This window comes from Rutilus rutilus, assembly GCF_951802725.1.
Source record: "Rutilus rutilus genome assembly, chromosome: 22".
In the NCBI taxonomy this organism is placed as follows: domain Eukaryota; kingdom Metazoa; phylum Chordata; class Actinopteri; order Cypriniformes; family Leuciscidae; genus Rutilus; species Rutilus rutilus.
Window position 1 is genome coordinate 13,859,248 of NC_140227.1, and position 13,507 is coordinate 13,872,754.

At 37.2% G+C, this 13,507-nt stretch overlaps 1 protein-coding gene across 1 annotated transcript in view; it reads left to right on the forward strand.

Annotated features, from left to right (window-relative positions):
• Positions 1 to 11,679, forward strand: part of hap1 (huntingtin associated protein 1) — a gene marked incomplete at its 5' end in the record, with an annotated part of 33,319 nt that extends 21,640 nt beyond the window's left edge. The window contains 12 exons of the mRNA XM_084395823.1: positions 2,855 to 2,931; positions 3,046 to 3,162; positions 3,724 to 3,815; positions 3,912 to 4,020; positions 4,116 to 4,194; positions 4,286 to 4,416; positions 4,543 to 4,617; positions 4,738 to 4,949; positions 5,577 to 5,792; positions 5,893 to 6,212; positions 7,151 to 7,345; positions 9,841 to 11,679. Of these exons, the coding sequence (XP_084251949.1) occupies positions 2,855 to 2,931; positions 3,046 to 3,162; positions 3,724 to 3,815; positions 3,912 to 4,020; positions 4,116 to 4,194; positions 4,286 to 4,416; positions 4,543 to 4,617; positions 4,738 to 4,949; positions 5,577 to 5,792; positions 5,893 to 6,212; positions 7,151 to 7,345; positions 9,841 to 9,887 (1,670 nt within the window). The 3' untranslated portion in view covers positions 9,888 to 11,679. The remainder of the gene's footprint in view (positions 1 to 2,854; positions 2,932 to 3,045; positions 3,163 to 3,723; positions 3,816 to 3,911; positions 4,021 to 4,115; positions 4,195 to 4,285; positions 4,417 to 4,542; positions 4,618 to 4,737; positions 4,950 to 5,576; positions 5,793 to 5,892; positions 6,213 to 7,150; positions 7,346 to 9,840) is intronic.
• Positions 11,680 to 13,507: the final 1,828 nt, after the last annotated feature.

Genomic DNA, 13,507 nt, shown 5'->3' on the forward strand with positions numbered 1-13,507 from the left:
CTGTGAATCGTGAAGGTCTTTATTTGCTGAAGATGGTATTGAACAACATGCACCGCATGCCAAAAAAATCCTCATTATCATCTGCAGAAGAATTTGTTTGCTCTTCTCTGAAGATGTCAGTGTTGTTTCACCTCAAATATGTGGTTACAGTGTCTTTGTCCTTGTGTGATATTGTCCTGTTTTTCATAATGATGGACACAAATGGAGTTTTGACCTTGTTGATATGCATCTCTAAAAATGGAATGTAGATGGACAAATTGGCTTGCAGATAAATTCGTTTATGTGTGCTAGATTAACCAACTTTCTTTTACATTATGCAACTTGCACTTTAAAATTTGTCTGTTTTAAAGACATTTGAGGTCTCTGATAATATATATTTTTTAATTTGTATGGTCAAGGTAATTTATTCCTTTAAAAAAATGTACATACCATTTACAGAACTCTGATTTCTGTATCTAAGTCTGTGTTTTAATCATAGCAAAACATTTAATCACAATTTGCTGATTTATTCTTTGAAGGATGTAGGGTTCATTGCTGTCATTTCACAAGGGCTAAATCACTTTAATCTGTCCAGTCACTTTATCCTACCCACTGAAGCTCAGTCCAGTGTCACAAAGTACAGACTACTGTCTTACTTTCCTTAATGTTCTTAATTCAGTCAGTGACGTAAATCACAGCAGGCCTGAACCCCTTCTCAGGCCAGGTGAGCAGATTTAGCAGTGGCTCCGTCACTGGCCAGAGCTTGTGGAGGACTGAATGAAATAACACATGCTGACACTAATCATTATACGCTCTGCCACTGAACTGCTTTTGCTGCAGATTTTAAGTCGGACATCAAGTGATGACCAAACAGTATGAAAATGGTTAGTTTAAGTTTCTAAATGTCTTGACTTCCAGTGGTTTCATGCTATTGCCATCCAAAACACATTGTGGTTTGCACAAATCATGATTTTTGTCATTCCAAGTAAGCACATATTTAAATCATTAATAATTTATTTCATTTTTCCCTTTTGTAACATTTTCAAAACGTTCATTGGATGCATATTCAAAAAGAAAAGGTTTTTAAAAGGTTATTAGGTCTATTTGATTTGCTTTGCAAACTCTGTATATTGAATTGTCAATTGCATGTAATTATTTGCATTTAGCTTTGTTTTCTATCAGCTGCGAGCCAGATCAGATCTTTGTTATTTGACTTGCTATCACACAATTACTGCAGTGCTTTTCACTGTCCCTGGTGTAGAAGGTTAAAGCTTTATTAATGTGGACTCTTCTGAGCCAAGTCGTCGTTTGCAGAGCTGGGAACCGCTGCCAAGCTCTTATTTTAGCAAAGTCAAACACGTCACATTCCAGTTGAAATTTGATTACGCCTCAAGGAAAAACAAGAACCAACCAAGTGAAAATACCTGACTTGAAAGAAAGCAGCAAAATATATTGCACTCATGGTAGTGCTTTGCACAGATTTATTACTTATTAAAGTAAGCAGTGTCCATATTTAAAAGCAGCACCCAAAAATCCTGGCTCGGATCTGTGTCCAGGGAAGTGTTTCCCAACCTTTTTTGACATGCATCCTGACAGTTCCATCAAGTACCATTAACTATGTTTCCATCCACCTATTTGTATGTGCATTTTGGGACATCACATAAAAAACCGATGCATGGATACGTCAAGATGTGCAAAATTTTAACTTGTGTGCTCAATTGAGGCAGATACATTTTTAAGAAGACATGCGCATAAACTATGATGGAAACAAATTTACCGGATAAATCTCTTGATGCGCAACAAAAAACTGTGTGATGTTATTGGGTAACTGGACTAACCAGTGGACCAATTTCATTGCACAGCATCTCAAATATTGGTTTGATCATTCTGAAATACCTGAACCAAAGTCTTTCATCAGATTTATTTGGTATAATGACCTCCCAGAAGCGTCTCACATGATTGTGTTCCCGAACACCATCTGAATTTAAGATAACATGACAGACGCAAGTCATTTATGAAGTAGAAAAAAAAGAGCGCTTCCTGATTGGGATGAAAAGCATTTGCAAATGTTGTATGCGATATTCCAATTTTGAGCATAAGTTAAATTCGCAATTTTGGATGGAAACATAGCTGTTGTGGTCCTTTTTAACTCATTTTATTCTGAATATCTTTTAGCAAAATATAAATCTTGCTGGTTTACTTTCCTTTAAAAAAAAAAAAAAAGAAGAAGATAAGATTGTAATATTAAATAAATATATAATATTTATATTTTAATAATAATATAATATTTGTTATATTTATATATGTATTTTTAATTTATATTATATTTGAAATTGTCATTGTTTTACAATAAAAATATTCTGTAATATTCTAAGTCTGTAAGATATTTTAATATTTATTTTTCATTTATATTTTATTAATAATATTATATTTTAATATTTAATAAAAGAAAAATGTATATCCCTTGAAAAAGTATGCCTAGTGGGGAACTTCCAGGTCTGGAAAGATGTTTGTAAATGCAGGCCCGATCAGTATATTTATAAGTACAGATGAAAACGAGAAGGAATCCTTAATGAGGATCAGGCTAAGAGGCTCTTGTTCTTGACTGCCTAGACGTCTCTGTTACCTGTCCCGTCGAGGTTGGGTCACATTGACTCTACAGTGCTGTATAATGCAGTTCCGCATAGATCACACATTTATAAGCAGTGTTTGATCCATTTGAACAGCAGAGGTGTTTTCTGACACACACACTGTAGTGACATTATTCTGAAATCTATCATCTTTATTACATTGTTTCTGGTCAATTATCATGAGCCCATCAGCTATGTCTCTTTCTCACATTCATACTCTCTCAATATCTTTTTTTCCTCTGCAGTGCTGTGTTCAGAGAGAGTTGGTCAAATCACAAAGACATATCATGACATTGAGGCAGTTACACATCTGCTTGAGGAGGTGAGAGACAACATGCTTTGCTTCACAGTCACAATAGTCGGTGTAAATTATACCACTGTAGTACTTCCGTGATGACGTAATAAAAGTCCCGCACATGCTTGTCTTCCTCCGCAGAAAGAGCGGGATCTGGAATTGGCAGCCCGGATTGGCCAATCGCTGCTCAAGCAGAATAAAGCCCTGACTGAACGCAACAAACTACTGGACGAACAGCTGGAAATTGCCCAGGAAGAGGTTATAATTGCTAAAAAAAAAAATTGTTTTACTTGTTTTAAAAGGAGTATTGCACACACAATTTGAAATTCTTCATTACTCACTGAAAATATGTAAGCTTGTGGTATTTGTGGGACAAAAGTAATTTTTTTGAAGAATTTTTTATGCACCTCTTTCCGTACATATGTGTGCCAAGCATAATCAAGTGTGACTATATATATGTTTTGCTGATCATCATCTTTTTATGACACATTTATGGTGTTTTTTTGGTGTCTTTTTTAGAGCTTTATAGGTCTGGCAAGAGCTGTGTTAAAAATTCTTCAAAAAAATTGTTTTTGGTCAAATGAAAGAATAAATACAATCAGGTTTTAAATGAAGTGAGAGTGTACAAATACTGATAATATGTTCATTTTTGAATGAAAATACAAAATGTTCCTTTAAACAGTTGTATTAGTATTATTTTGTCTATATATATATAGTTTAAAAGCAGTGTACTTCCTAATTTAGGAATGATATAATAGATTTAATGCATTGTTTTGTGGTATATGGAATTTAACGCTGATTCTGGGTCTGTTCTTACAGATTTCTCAGCTGCGTCATGAGCTCTCCATGAGAGACGATCTCCTGCACTTTTATGCCAGCACTGAAGATATAGAGCATGCCTCAGAAACACTGTGAGTCTCACACACACACACACACACACACAAACACAAACACACACAATGAGTGATCAATGACTTCATTCTGATAAGTGTGTCCTCCTCCTTCAGGCTTATACGGAACGATTCGTCCACATCTCTCAGCAGCTATGTCAATTACGACTTTCTGCAACAGAAACTCAAGGGTTTGGAAGAGGAGAACTTCAAATTGCGCACAGAGGTGTGTTCTAACGCGTATTACATACATGCACAAAACAATATCAAAGTTGTGCTACAATTAGATACATGTTTTCACACCCGTCACTCTTTTTTTAGGCTAATGAGTTAACATTTGAGACCAACAGTTACGAGGAACAAGAGCAAAGGCTTATGATGGTGTGTGTAGACGAACTCTGTGAGTAAATTACCCACAATGACCATCTCATCATTCGTTATCTCAAATAAGTTAACAGGCTAAAGTTTCCTCTTCTTCCCTCTCTCACCAGCGACAGCGAATAAGCGGGCCGTATCTCTGTCAGATGAGTTGGCCCGGAAGGTGGAAGATTCGCTAAGACAACAAGAGGAGATTAGTGCCCTCCTGGGACAGATTGTCGACCTGGAGCAGCGCTGCAAAGGGGTTAGACACGCAAACCCACACACACACACACACACACACACACACACACTCTATTTAATCTTTCACACCATTTAGAGAATACGTTTATATAAATTATTAATACATCAAATTTGCTTCCAAATTCAGCTCACTGCTGAGAACGAGGAGTTAACGCAACATCTGAATGCCTCCCGGGAGTCCCAGGCGCAGGTTAAAACAGAGGTACAATCCTCACAATATCAATGTCATAATGTTCACAAAGCATTCTGCTGCTGTCATTTATTGTTTTCAAGCAGTGGCTTTTGTGTCGATTTATTATGTTCTTTCTCCCTCTGGTGGCAGCTGAAGGAACTGCAGGAGAGGTACTCGGAAACTCAAGACATGCTCCATGAAGCCAGAGAGGACATTAAAAACCTGCGCAATAAGAGTCTGCCCAACAGCACTGTGCAGCGTTATAGCACCCTGGCAGCGGTCTTCCCAATGGATTCACTTGCTGCTGAGATTGAAGGAACCTTCCGGAAGGGCCTAGACAGCCCAGCGCCCACTGAGTACAAGTAAGTCACCTTAGTACATGTAACAGCTGTTCATATATGGCAAATCAGCAGTTTTGATTCGTTTAACAATAAAAAAAAATCTAAATATCTGTTAAACAAGACATAATTTTATACATATTAATAAAATATGTGTAAGTGTGTAAGATTTTCAGAAGAATATGCAATGTTGTTTTTTATTGAAATTTTATTCAGTAAGGTTTTTATTCTGCAAGGACATATTCAGTTGATCAAAAGGGACAGTAAAGATATTTATAATGTTACAAAAGATTTTAATTTCAAATAAATGCTGTTCTTTTCAACTCGCTATTCAAATAGAAAATAATATATTACGGTTTAAAAATAATAATGTATAACTAATAATATAATTTTTTCTCATTCTACTGGCAAATTATTTTATAATTTTTGCATAAATGTTAAAAAAGTTTGCTTTATTATTATCTATTTGCTTTATTTATTATCTTAGATAAGTTTGCATCTCAAATAATATATTTTTTTGTTTTAACGTGTAGATATATTTTTGGGAAACAAAAGCGCCTAACATGTGTTGTGTACATAATGTATATAATTGTTGTAAAATAACCATGGACTGCAAGAACATGATGTGATTCTCTTGAATTTGCTGTGCAGGAATCATCCATTGCGGGTGTTTGAGACGGTGAAAGTGGCCAATCATGCGGCTCGGCTACGTTCCCAGAATCTCTCTCCTCATGTTACGGGTTCGAGCCCTGCATCATTGCGCTCTAGTCGAATCAGTACACCACGGACCAGTTATTATGAATCAGACAATGTTAGCGTCAACCTGGAGGATAAGCACTCGCCTCCAACACACACACAGGATCATGGGTCAGTGTCTGCTACAATTAGTTTCTCTTAAAATGTTCACAAAAATGTACTTTTAACAATGAATCAATTAATAATGAATTCTAACTTATTTCCTGCATAGGTTGCTGGAGTTGAAGCGTTTGGGCCAGCCTGGTACGCCCGGTGGGCAGGATTTAGAGGAAGCGCTACGGTCTCTCTCAGAGCGTCAGGAGAGCCACACATCAGAGCGTCCGTTCTTCGAGGTGGAGCGAGAAAGGAAACTGCGCGCCCTGCAGAGTGGAAGCAGCGGCAGTGGCGGCGGCTCCAGCGGCTTCCTGACGCCCAATGGCAGCGTTGCATCCACAGGAACTAACTACTCTGGCACCTCCACGCATTCGTCAGGCACAGGCTCCTCCCGCTCGTACCTGCCCGAACGGCTGCAGATAGTCAAGCCGCTGGAAGGTCAGTAGATACGCACACAAATAGTCATGAATGCTAAACATTTAGATCAACCCCAATTTTGTGGCTTTCCAAACCACAAATTATAGTCAAGTCAAGTCACCTTTATTTACAGGTATATTTATACAATACAGATTATTTCAAAGCAGCTTTACAGTGATAAACAGGAAAAATAATGCATTTTGGCTGTTGTTCAGCTGAATTTCTTCAGTTCATTGTATTTTTAAATATAGAAATAAATATAAAAATAAATATAAATAAAAAACAAAATAATGAGTAAATAATTAAATAAAAATAAAATAACACTAGATATAATCATATAATCATATATATATATATATATATATATATACATATACATACATCTTTACGGTTTAGGGGAGTTGCACAATTATACAACCAAAATGAATCTTGTATGATATCATTTCCAGTTTGATGTTTTTTTCCCATCATGTTTCTGCATGTTGGTTGCCCCACATGATTTTGATTAGGTAGATTTTCAAATATTAATAAGCAGTGAAACTTATAAGCATCTTTATTAAAATACAGAGTCCTTTCCCAGTTTTTTGATAAGTATGGAATTTGATTTGAGCAATTTCCAGATCTGGATAAGTATGGAAAAAAGAAAAGCGAGTATGGAAAAATATTTGTCTGACTATAAAAGATTAGGCGACTATTTCCCCTATTCAGTTTTCTAAAATATAAAATTACGAATTTCTACTAATAAATGTATAATACTAGCAGAGTGAATTAATGGCAAAAGTTTAGTGATCGTTTAGTGCCATTATAACCATTTATGTCAAATATGTTCTGCAAAGCCTTCCAGTAAATTTGACTGGAAAAGTATGGAATTTTGAAATGTGTAGGAACTTTTTTTGGGGGGGGGGGGGGGGACAAACAAATGAATTGACCCATTTACTTAATCTTTCCACTGTCCACAGGCTCAGTGACTCTGCACCAGTGGCAGCAGCTGGCCAAGCCCAATCTGGGGGGTATCCTGCACCCACGGCCCGGTGTCCTCACCAAAGACTTCAGAGAGCTGGACGGGGATTTTCAGCATGTCTACAGCCTCAACGACCTCGAGGAGGATGAGCCTGATCTGTCCAAATTCCCCAACCTCCTGCACGGCACTGTGGGTAAGAACCGCGTCACCTACAGCAACACATTTTCTTTTAAAAAGGGTTTAGATTTCAGTATATATGTATTTTTAAATGACCAAATTTATAATTTTCCTCATGCTTCAGTTCATAGCAATTCCACCCTGTTTTACTATAGTGCTGTCTTGCATAGCTGAGATTTAGCGTGTGTTTGCGTTTTCTCACCTAAACTTGCAGTCAGTTCATCCAGACCTAGCATCCCTCAGACCTCCCCCACGCACCCGACCGCTAGCTGTCAGATCCTCCATCCCTCTGCCTTCCTCTCCTCCTTCTCCACCAGGTAAGACAGCATTCACACAGTGCTTATTATAGGACTGTCACTCATCCATTAAAATTCTCCTGCTCTTGCTTGTAACGGACATTCGCATAAAACTAGACAATTGCTTAAATTCTTACATTTAAAAACAAAATTAGGCACTTGCCGGAATATTAGAAATGTCTGTGTCAAATTTCACAATCAAAAATTATTTTAGTATTTAGTATTTTCTTTTAGTATTCCTGCTTATTTTCCCTCCTTCCCTCTGTAACAGGAAACGCTGGAACCGGCTCTTTGTACAGTTATAATACCATCCTCCGTAAAGTAAGATATGTCAGGCATGATCTTTTCGATCCCTTTACTAGGATCATCCGTGCAATTGTGAAATCCATTCACAAACTTTCTTTCTCTCTAACCTTAGGTTTCATTCATGTGCTAGAAAAACATCGTAGCATAACAGAATCATGACGTTTTATTATTGATTCCGTCTTCTCTCCTGTTCAGATATAGGTTTAGGTATGAGCGCTGTTATGTCTCATGCATCGCACATCTGTTTTAACATAGCGCTTTTCTACTAAGATCATGTTTTATTAGGAAAATGAATGTACTGTCATTCTCAAAAAACGCTGAAGTTAAATACAGTTAAATTCTCCCATAAATGTTGGTGATATTAACATTTTGGACTATTTTATTTCAAGGTTTCATTTGTTAACATAAGTTAACATGAACTAACAATAAAGAATACGTCTGCAGCATTTATTATTCTTAGTTAAGTTTAATCTCAACATTTACTGGTACATTTTTATGATCGAATGTTGTATCTGTTAACATTACTTATTGCATGGTGAACATTTTTATTAACTAACATTAACAAAGGTTAATAAATGCTGTAAAAATATATCGCTCACTGTTAGTTCATATTAGTCAATACATTAATTAATGTTAACAAATGATTCCTTATTGTAAAGTGTCACTTTTTTTACAACAAGGATTGTAACACAGTGAAAAATTCCCATAAAAAGACAAATATACAAATTTGAATTCATTAAATCATTTTCTAATAAAATACTTTACATAAATAACATTCAAAAGGACCAAGTGGAAAAAAAAATACATTTAAAGGTATATTAATAATTTTCAACATCATGGGGAAATCACCTTTTACACATTTGGAGCAACAGTATGGAGCCCCTAAAGCAGGGATGTCCAATCCTGCTCCTGGAGGGCTACTGTCCTGCAGAGTTTAGCTCCAACCCCAATTAAACACGCCTGAACCAGTTAATCAAGGTCTTACTAGGCATTCTAGAAACTTCCAGGTAGGTTTGTTGAGGCAGTCTAGAGCTAAACTCTGCAGGACAGTGGCCCTCCAGGACTGAGTTTGGACACCCCTGCCCTAAAGAGACATGGTAATGGAAAGAATATGAAATGGGAGAAAAAAAAATCACAATTTCAATGTGTTTGTGTTCACTTGCAAAAGTTTTGCGTTGCCCTGAGAAACTTTGCGTTAGATTTTGTGGAAGCCTTGACAAGTATTTTACCTCCCATCTCATATATTTGTTCCTTCACCATGTCCCTTTAGGGGCTCCGTAGAGCAATATGTTCTTTCTCCAAACTTTCTGACTTTGAAAGTAATTTTTTAAACAAGTTTGTACCTTCAAAATACTAGTTTTTAACATTGACATAAAACATGGACATTCTTTTCTTAATTGTTTGCTCTTGTTTGAATTATTTTAACTCTTTGCACTTTGCTTTGCTTTTCTGTAAACTTTTACTAATGCTTCACCTGGAAAAAAAAGATTTATTCATTTAAATAAATTGGTAGCTAACTGTACTTTCATTTCATTGATATTCCAGATGAAGAGGACAAGGTTTTTTTTTTCAGGCACCTGGCAAATAACAATTTTACCTTATCATTAAGATGTCATAGGTATAGATAGAAACCCCTCTTTTTTTATATGGGGTTTCTTGAATATTTAAAATCCTTATCATGACTGAAATGTCTTTTTTTTTTTGAGAATGACTTACTAATACTAGACTGTGCATGTCAAGTCTTCTTCTAAATGCTGTTGAACCTGTTAACCAACTTGTTCAAGTCTCATCTTCACATCCATTTATTCATAAGCATAAGCACTTCTGTTCTGCCCTGTTCATTTCTGGTGTAGCTGCCTAAAGTTTCCCATGGAGCATCTGACATTGTTCTTCCTTGTTCTCTCCCCAGCCTTCGGCCCCGCAGTGCGTCCGCTTGTGGGAGCTGTGAGCATGTGAGGATGTCATCAGGCCTTCAGTGCGTCTCTGTGCCCACATCACACCTTCACGCGACCTCCTCCCTCGGCCTGCTGCAACTTGTATCCGAGCATGGCATCTCAGCCGCAGCCTATCCTCGCTCTCCTCTCGTTCACTCCCTCACCGCATCCTCAGAGGAAAGACAACGAGCCTTTGATACAAATGAAGTAAAAAGAGAAAAGGAACGGCAGGGAAACATTTTCAGCGTCAACCTTGTGGAAAAGCTCAGAAGCCTGGGCCTGTACAAAGTGGTTGCCAGAGGATTGGTGGATTATTGTCGAACAGAAAAACCAGACCCGTATAATAGTCCCCCATGAAACGGAGCTGTTCAAGCTGTTCATCATTGAAGGTGCCATTTCGTGCATCACGCTCATTTTGCAAGCAGCTAAACTTCCCCCATTTGTTATGGGACATTACAGAAGCCATACCAGTTGAATGACATAACAAATTTGCATGTCTGTGGTGACTTCCTTTTTAATTTATGCGTCACTAGGAATTTTAATTATGAACTGCACCGCAACATATTTCATGATGAAGTCAAACACATTTTTTTTGTATCATTGTCATAGGGTGTTTTGAACACTCTTCAGAAGAGAATAGCTGCACATTTGTTGACATTTTAACATGTCGTCTTTTGTTGAGACGTTGTCGTCATCAATCTTGAAATCACAGTTTTGTTGTTATGAAATTGTAGCAGCACTACAGAAAAATGCACTATGTGGCCTAATTTTTTGCTTGCTGCCAACCAAGCATCAAAGTCAGTAGTGCGTTCTGTTTCCTGAGAAATACATTTGTTCACAGTAGCACTTTTCAGGGCAATGCAGGGTACATTATGTGAGGTCATGTACTGTACCTGCTGTCTAAACACTGTAAAAACGAGAAGCTGTATTTCTGTTGGTGGTCAATTTAGGGAACATTATACAGACTTGTTGAGCGAATAGAAGTGATCTTGTGCTTTATTTTCACTGTGCTTTAATGCAAGAACACCTCTTGTGATGGTACACCATACACACACATGTATGTACTGTATGTAATGTAACTTTAATGTCACAGACACGTTTTCACCCAATTGTAAAGTTTGTAATGCATATGATTGTGTATTGTCAGAATCAGGGATGCAGTAATAAAGTCAATGGTGCAGTTTTGCTTGAATTAGGCTAAGTGCTCTAGAACCATAAATAGTAAATCTACAATCGGGTAATTATAATATAGAGTCGTCTTGGGAATTTATATCACTGGATACAAGATCACTTGGGTGCATTGTACATTTAACACAGCTTTTATTTTCCCCTCAACAACCTGTCTTTCCATCAACGTCTTTCATTGTGTCCACTAGAGTCTCTCAGCCAAATGAAAAGAAACATGGTAATATATCTATATGTGGAAAGCCTTCTATGCATTTGAGATTTTCAGAGGGACATAATGCAGTGTAGTATTTACTGATCTAGTGTCTCAGACAAAATGGTTTTTTAAAAAGTAATATATATATATATATATAAATATAAATATCTACCTGAAATACCACTCTGTACACAGAATGCCTGGTCATAATTTTGTAGAATATGTATAGAGTTGTTTTTAAAAAAAGGATAATGTAAAAAAAATGTAAAGATTTATTAATTTAAACAAGGACAAAGGCTTGAGTAATAGTTGTATTTTTACATTAGAACATTGTTTAGACACTGTTTAGTCACACAATGAATTGAAGCCCCTGAGGTCACTGTATCTAAAGTAACTTTTGGGGCACTGATACGATATTGTGTTACATGGCAATAAAGATTTCAGTGTATTTTGAAACATGTCTGCATGTTTCTATGTTTATATGTGTGTGTGAACTAACCTGGTTTTCTTTTATGTAAATTTAAAATTAATCAACCTACATTTTAATTTAGTAAAGAAAGTATAAAAAGTGTCCTAAAATGGTCTGAAAACAGCATAACAAACAGTGTGAAAAATAGAGCGCTGCAGGGATGACATACTTTTATAGGCCAAAACCTGGAAGCCTCTCTGGTTCCATAGTCCCAAAGTCAATGTATTATTATTATTTATTTTTTGGTTAAATGCCTAAATTAAGGTTTATGGTTAACACAAGCTATGTTCAACCCACTGCTCTGCACATTTTGTATGTCTCTCCTATCTGACATACTGACTGCATCCGAAAACTTAAAAATGCTGCCTTCGGAGGACGCATTCTAAGGTAGGAAAGCATCAAGGCACGTCCAAATTATCTTCACTTTCTGTCTCCTGACCTGGGGTACCTTCACCTGATCGATTTTTGAAGGCAGCATAGATGTATCCGTCGCTGCCTTTGATATCCCACAATCCTATGAATTCCATTCGGTGACAGTTGACTGTGACAGAAGGAATGCATTGGATTGTGATATCAGAGCGAACGATACATCTATGCTGCCTTCAAAAATCGATCAGATGAAGGTATCACAGTTTACAGGAAGTGAAGCTAACATTGGATTCAGATAATAATAATAATATGTTTATTTTTTATAGCGCCTTTCAAGAACCCAAGGTCGCTTCACAAAATAATACAAATAGTAGACAGACAAAAGAAACAAGCAATCAGCTTATTAGGCTATATCAAGCAAGCAAACAGAAAAGCAGATAAAACAAGCAAACACTACAAATAATGAACATAAGTCAAAGATAACAAACATATAAGCCTTTTTAGCAACATATACATTTCGGCAAAGTATGTAGAATAAAATAACGGTGAGAGAGTGGTAGACAGAGAAATGGAATTGAAGATTATTTATTGAGCATGGTAAATATATGAGTTTTAAGTTTTGATTTGAAGATCTGGAGGTTGTCGATGGCACGAAGATTAGGGCGCAGTTTATTCCATAGCTTAGGGCCTACAACACTAAAAGCCCTACCACCCACAGTAGATAGTTTAAACCTGGGGACGACAAGCAAATTTTCGTTGCTAGATCTAAGAGTCCGGGCAGGAAGGTATGGTTGCACTAACTCAGCAAGGTATTGAGGTGCGGGACCGTGACAGGCTTTATAAACTAAGACTAATAGTTTAAACTGGATGCGATTGACCACAGGAAGCCAGTGAAGTTGATGAAGGATAGGGGTAATATGTGCAGATTTTTTTTTATATGTAAGTGCTCGAGCAGCAGAGTTTTGTACCATTTGAAGGCGATGTATTGCTTTGGTGGGTAGGCCGCTGTATAAGGAGTTACAGTAGTCCAATCTGGAAGTTATGAAAGCATGAATAACAGGTTCAGCATCTCCAAAGTTAAGAGAGGGACGTGAAAGAAGCATGATTTAACAGATGTGGCTTTATACCTTTTTACCTTGTAATGCATCCTGGCGCATAGCTGGCGGCACAGGGACATGGGGGGGTATGTCACCCCCTTAGTGGTGCCCTGTTTCCAGACACATAAAGAGGCGCTGCAGCCTCTTGCCTGCTGCGTAAGCGGGTGGCGGGTGCTTCCAGCGGTATCAGAGTGAGTCATCATGATTATACAATTTTTACATGCAGACAACCCTGTTTTAGTAGCGTACTGGTGTTGGAAGTGTCAGATTGGGATGTGCCCATATTGTGTGCAGAGATTCATTCTCTCCTAGCAAAACAGGCGATA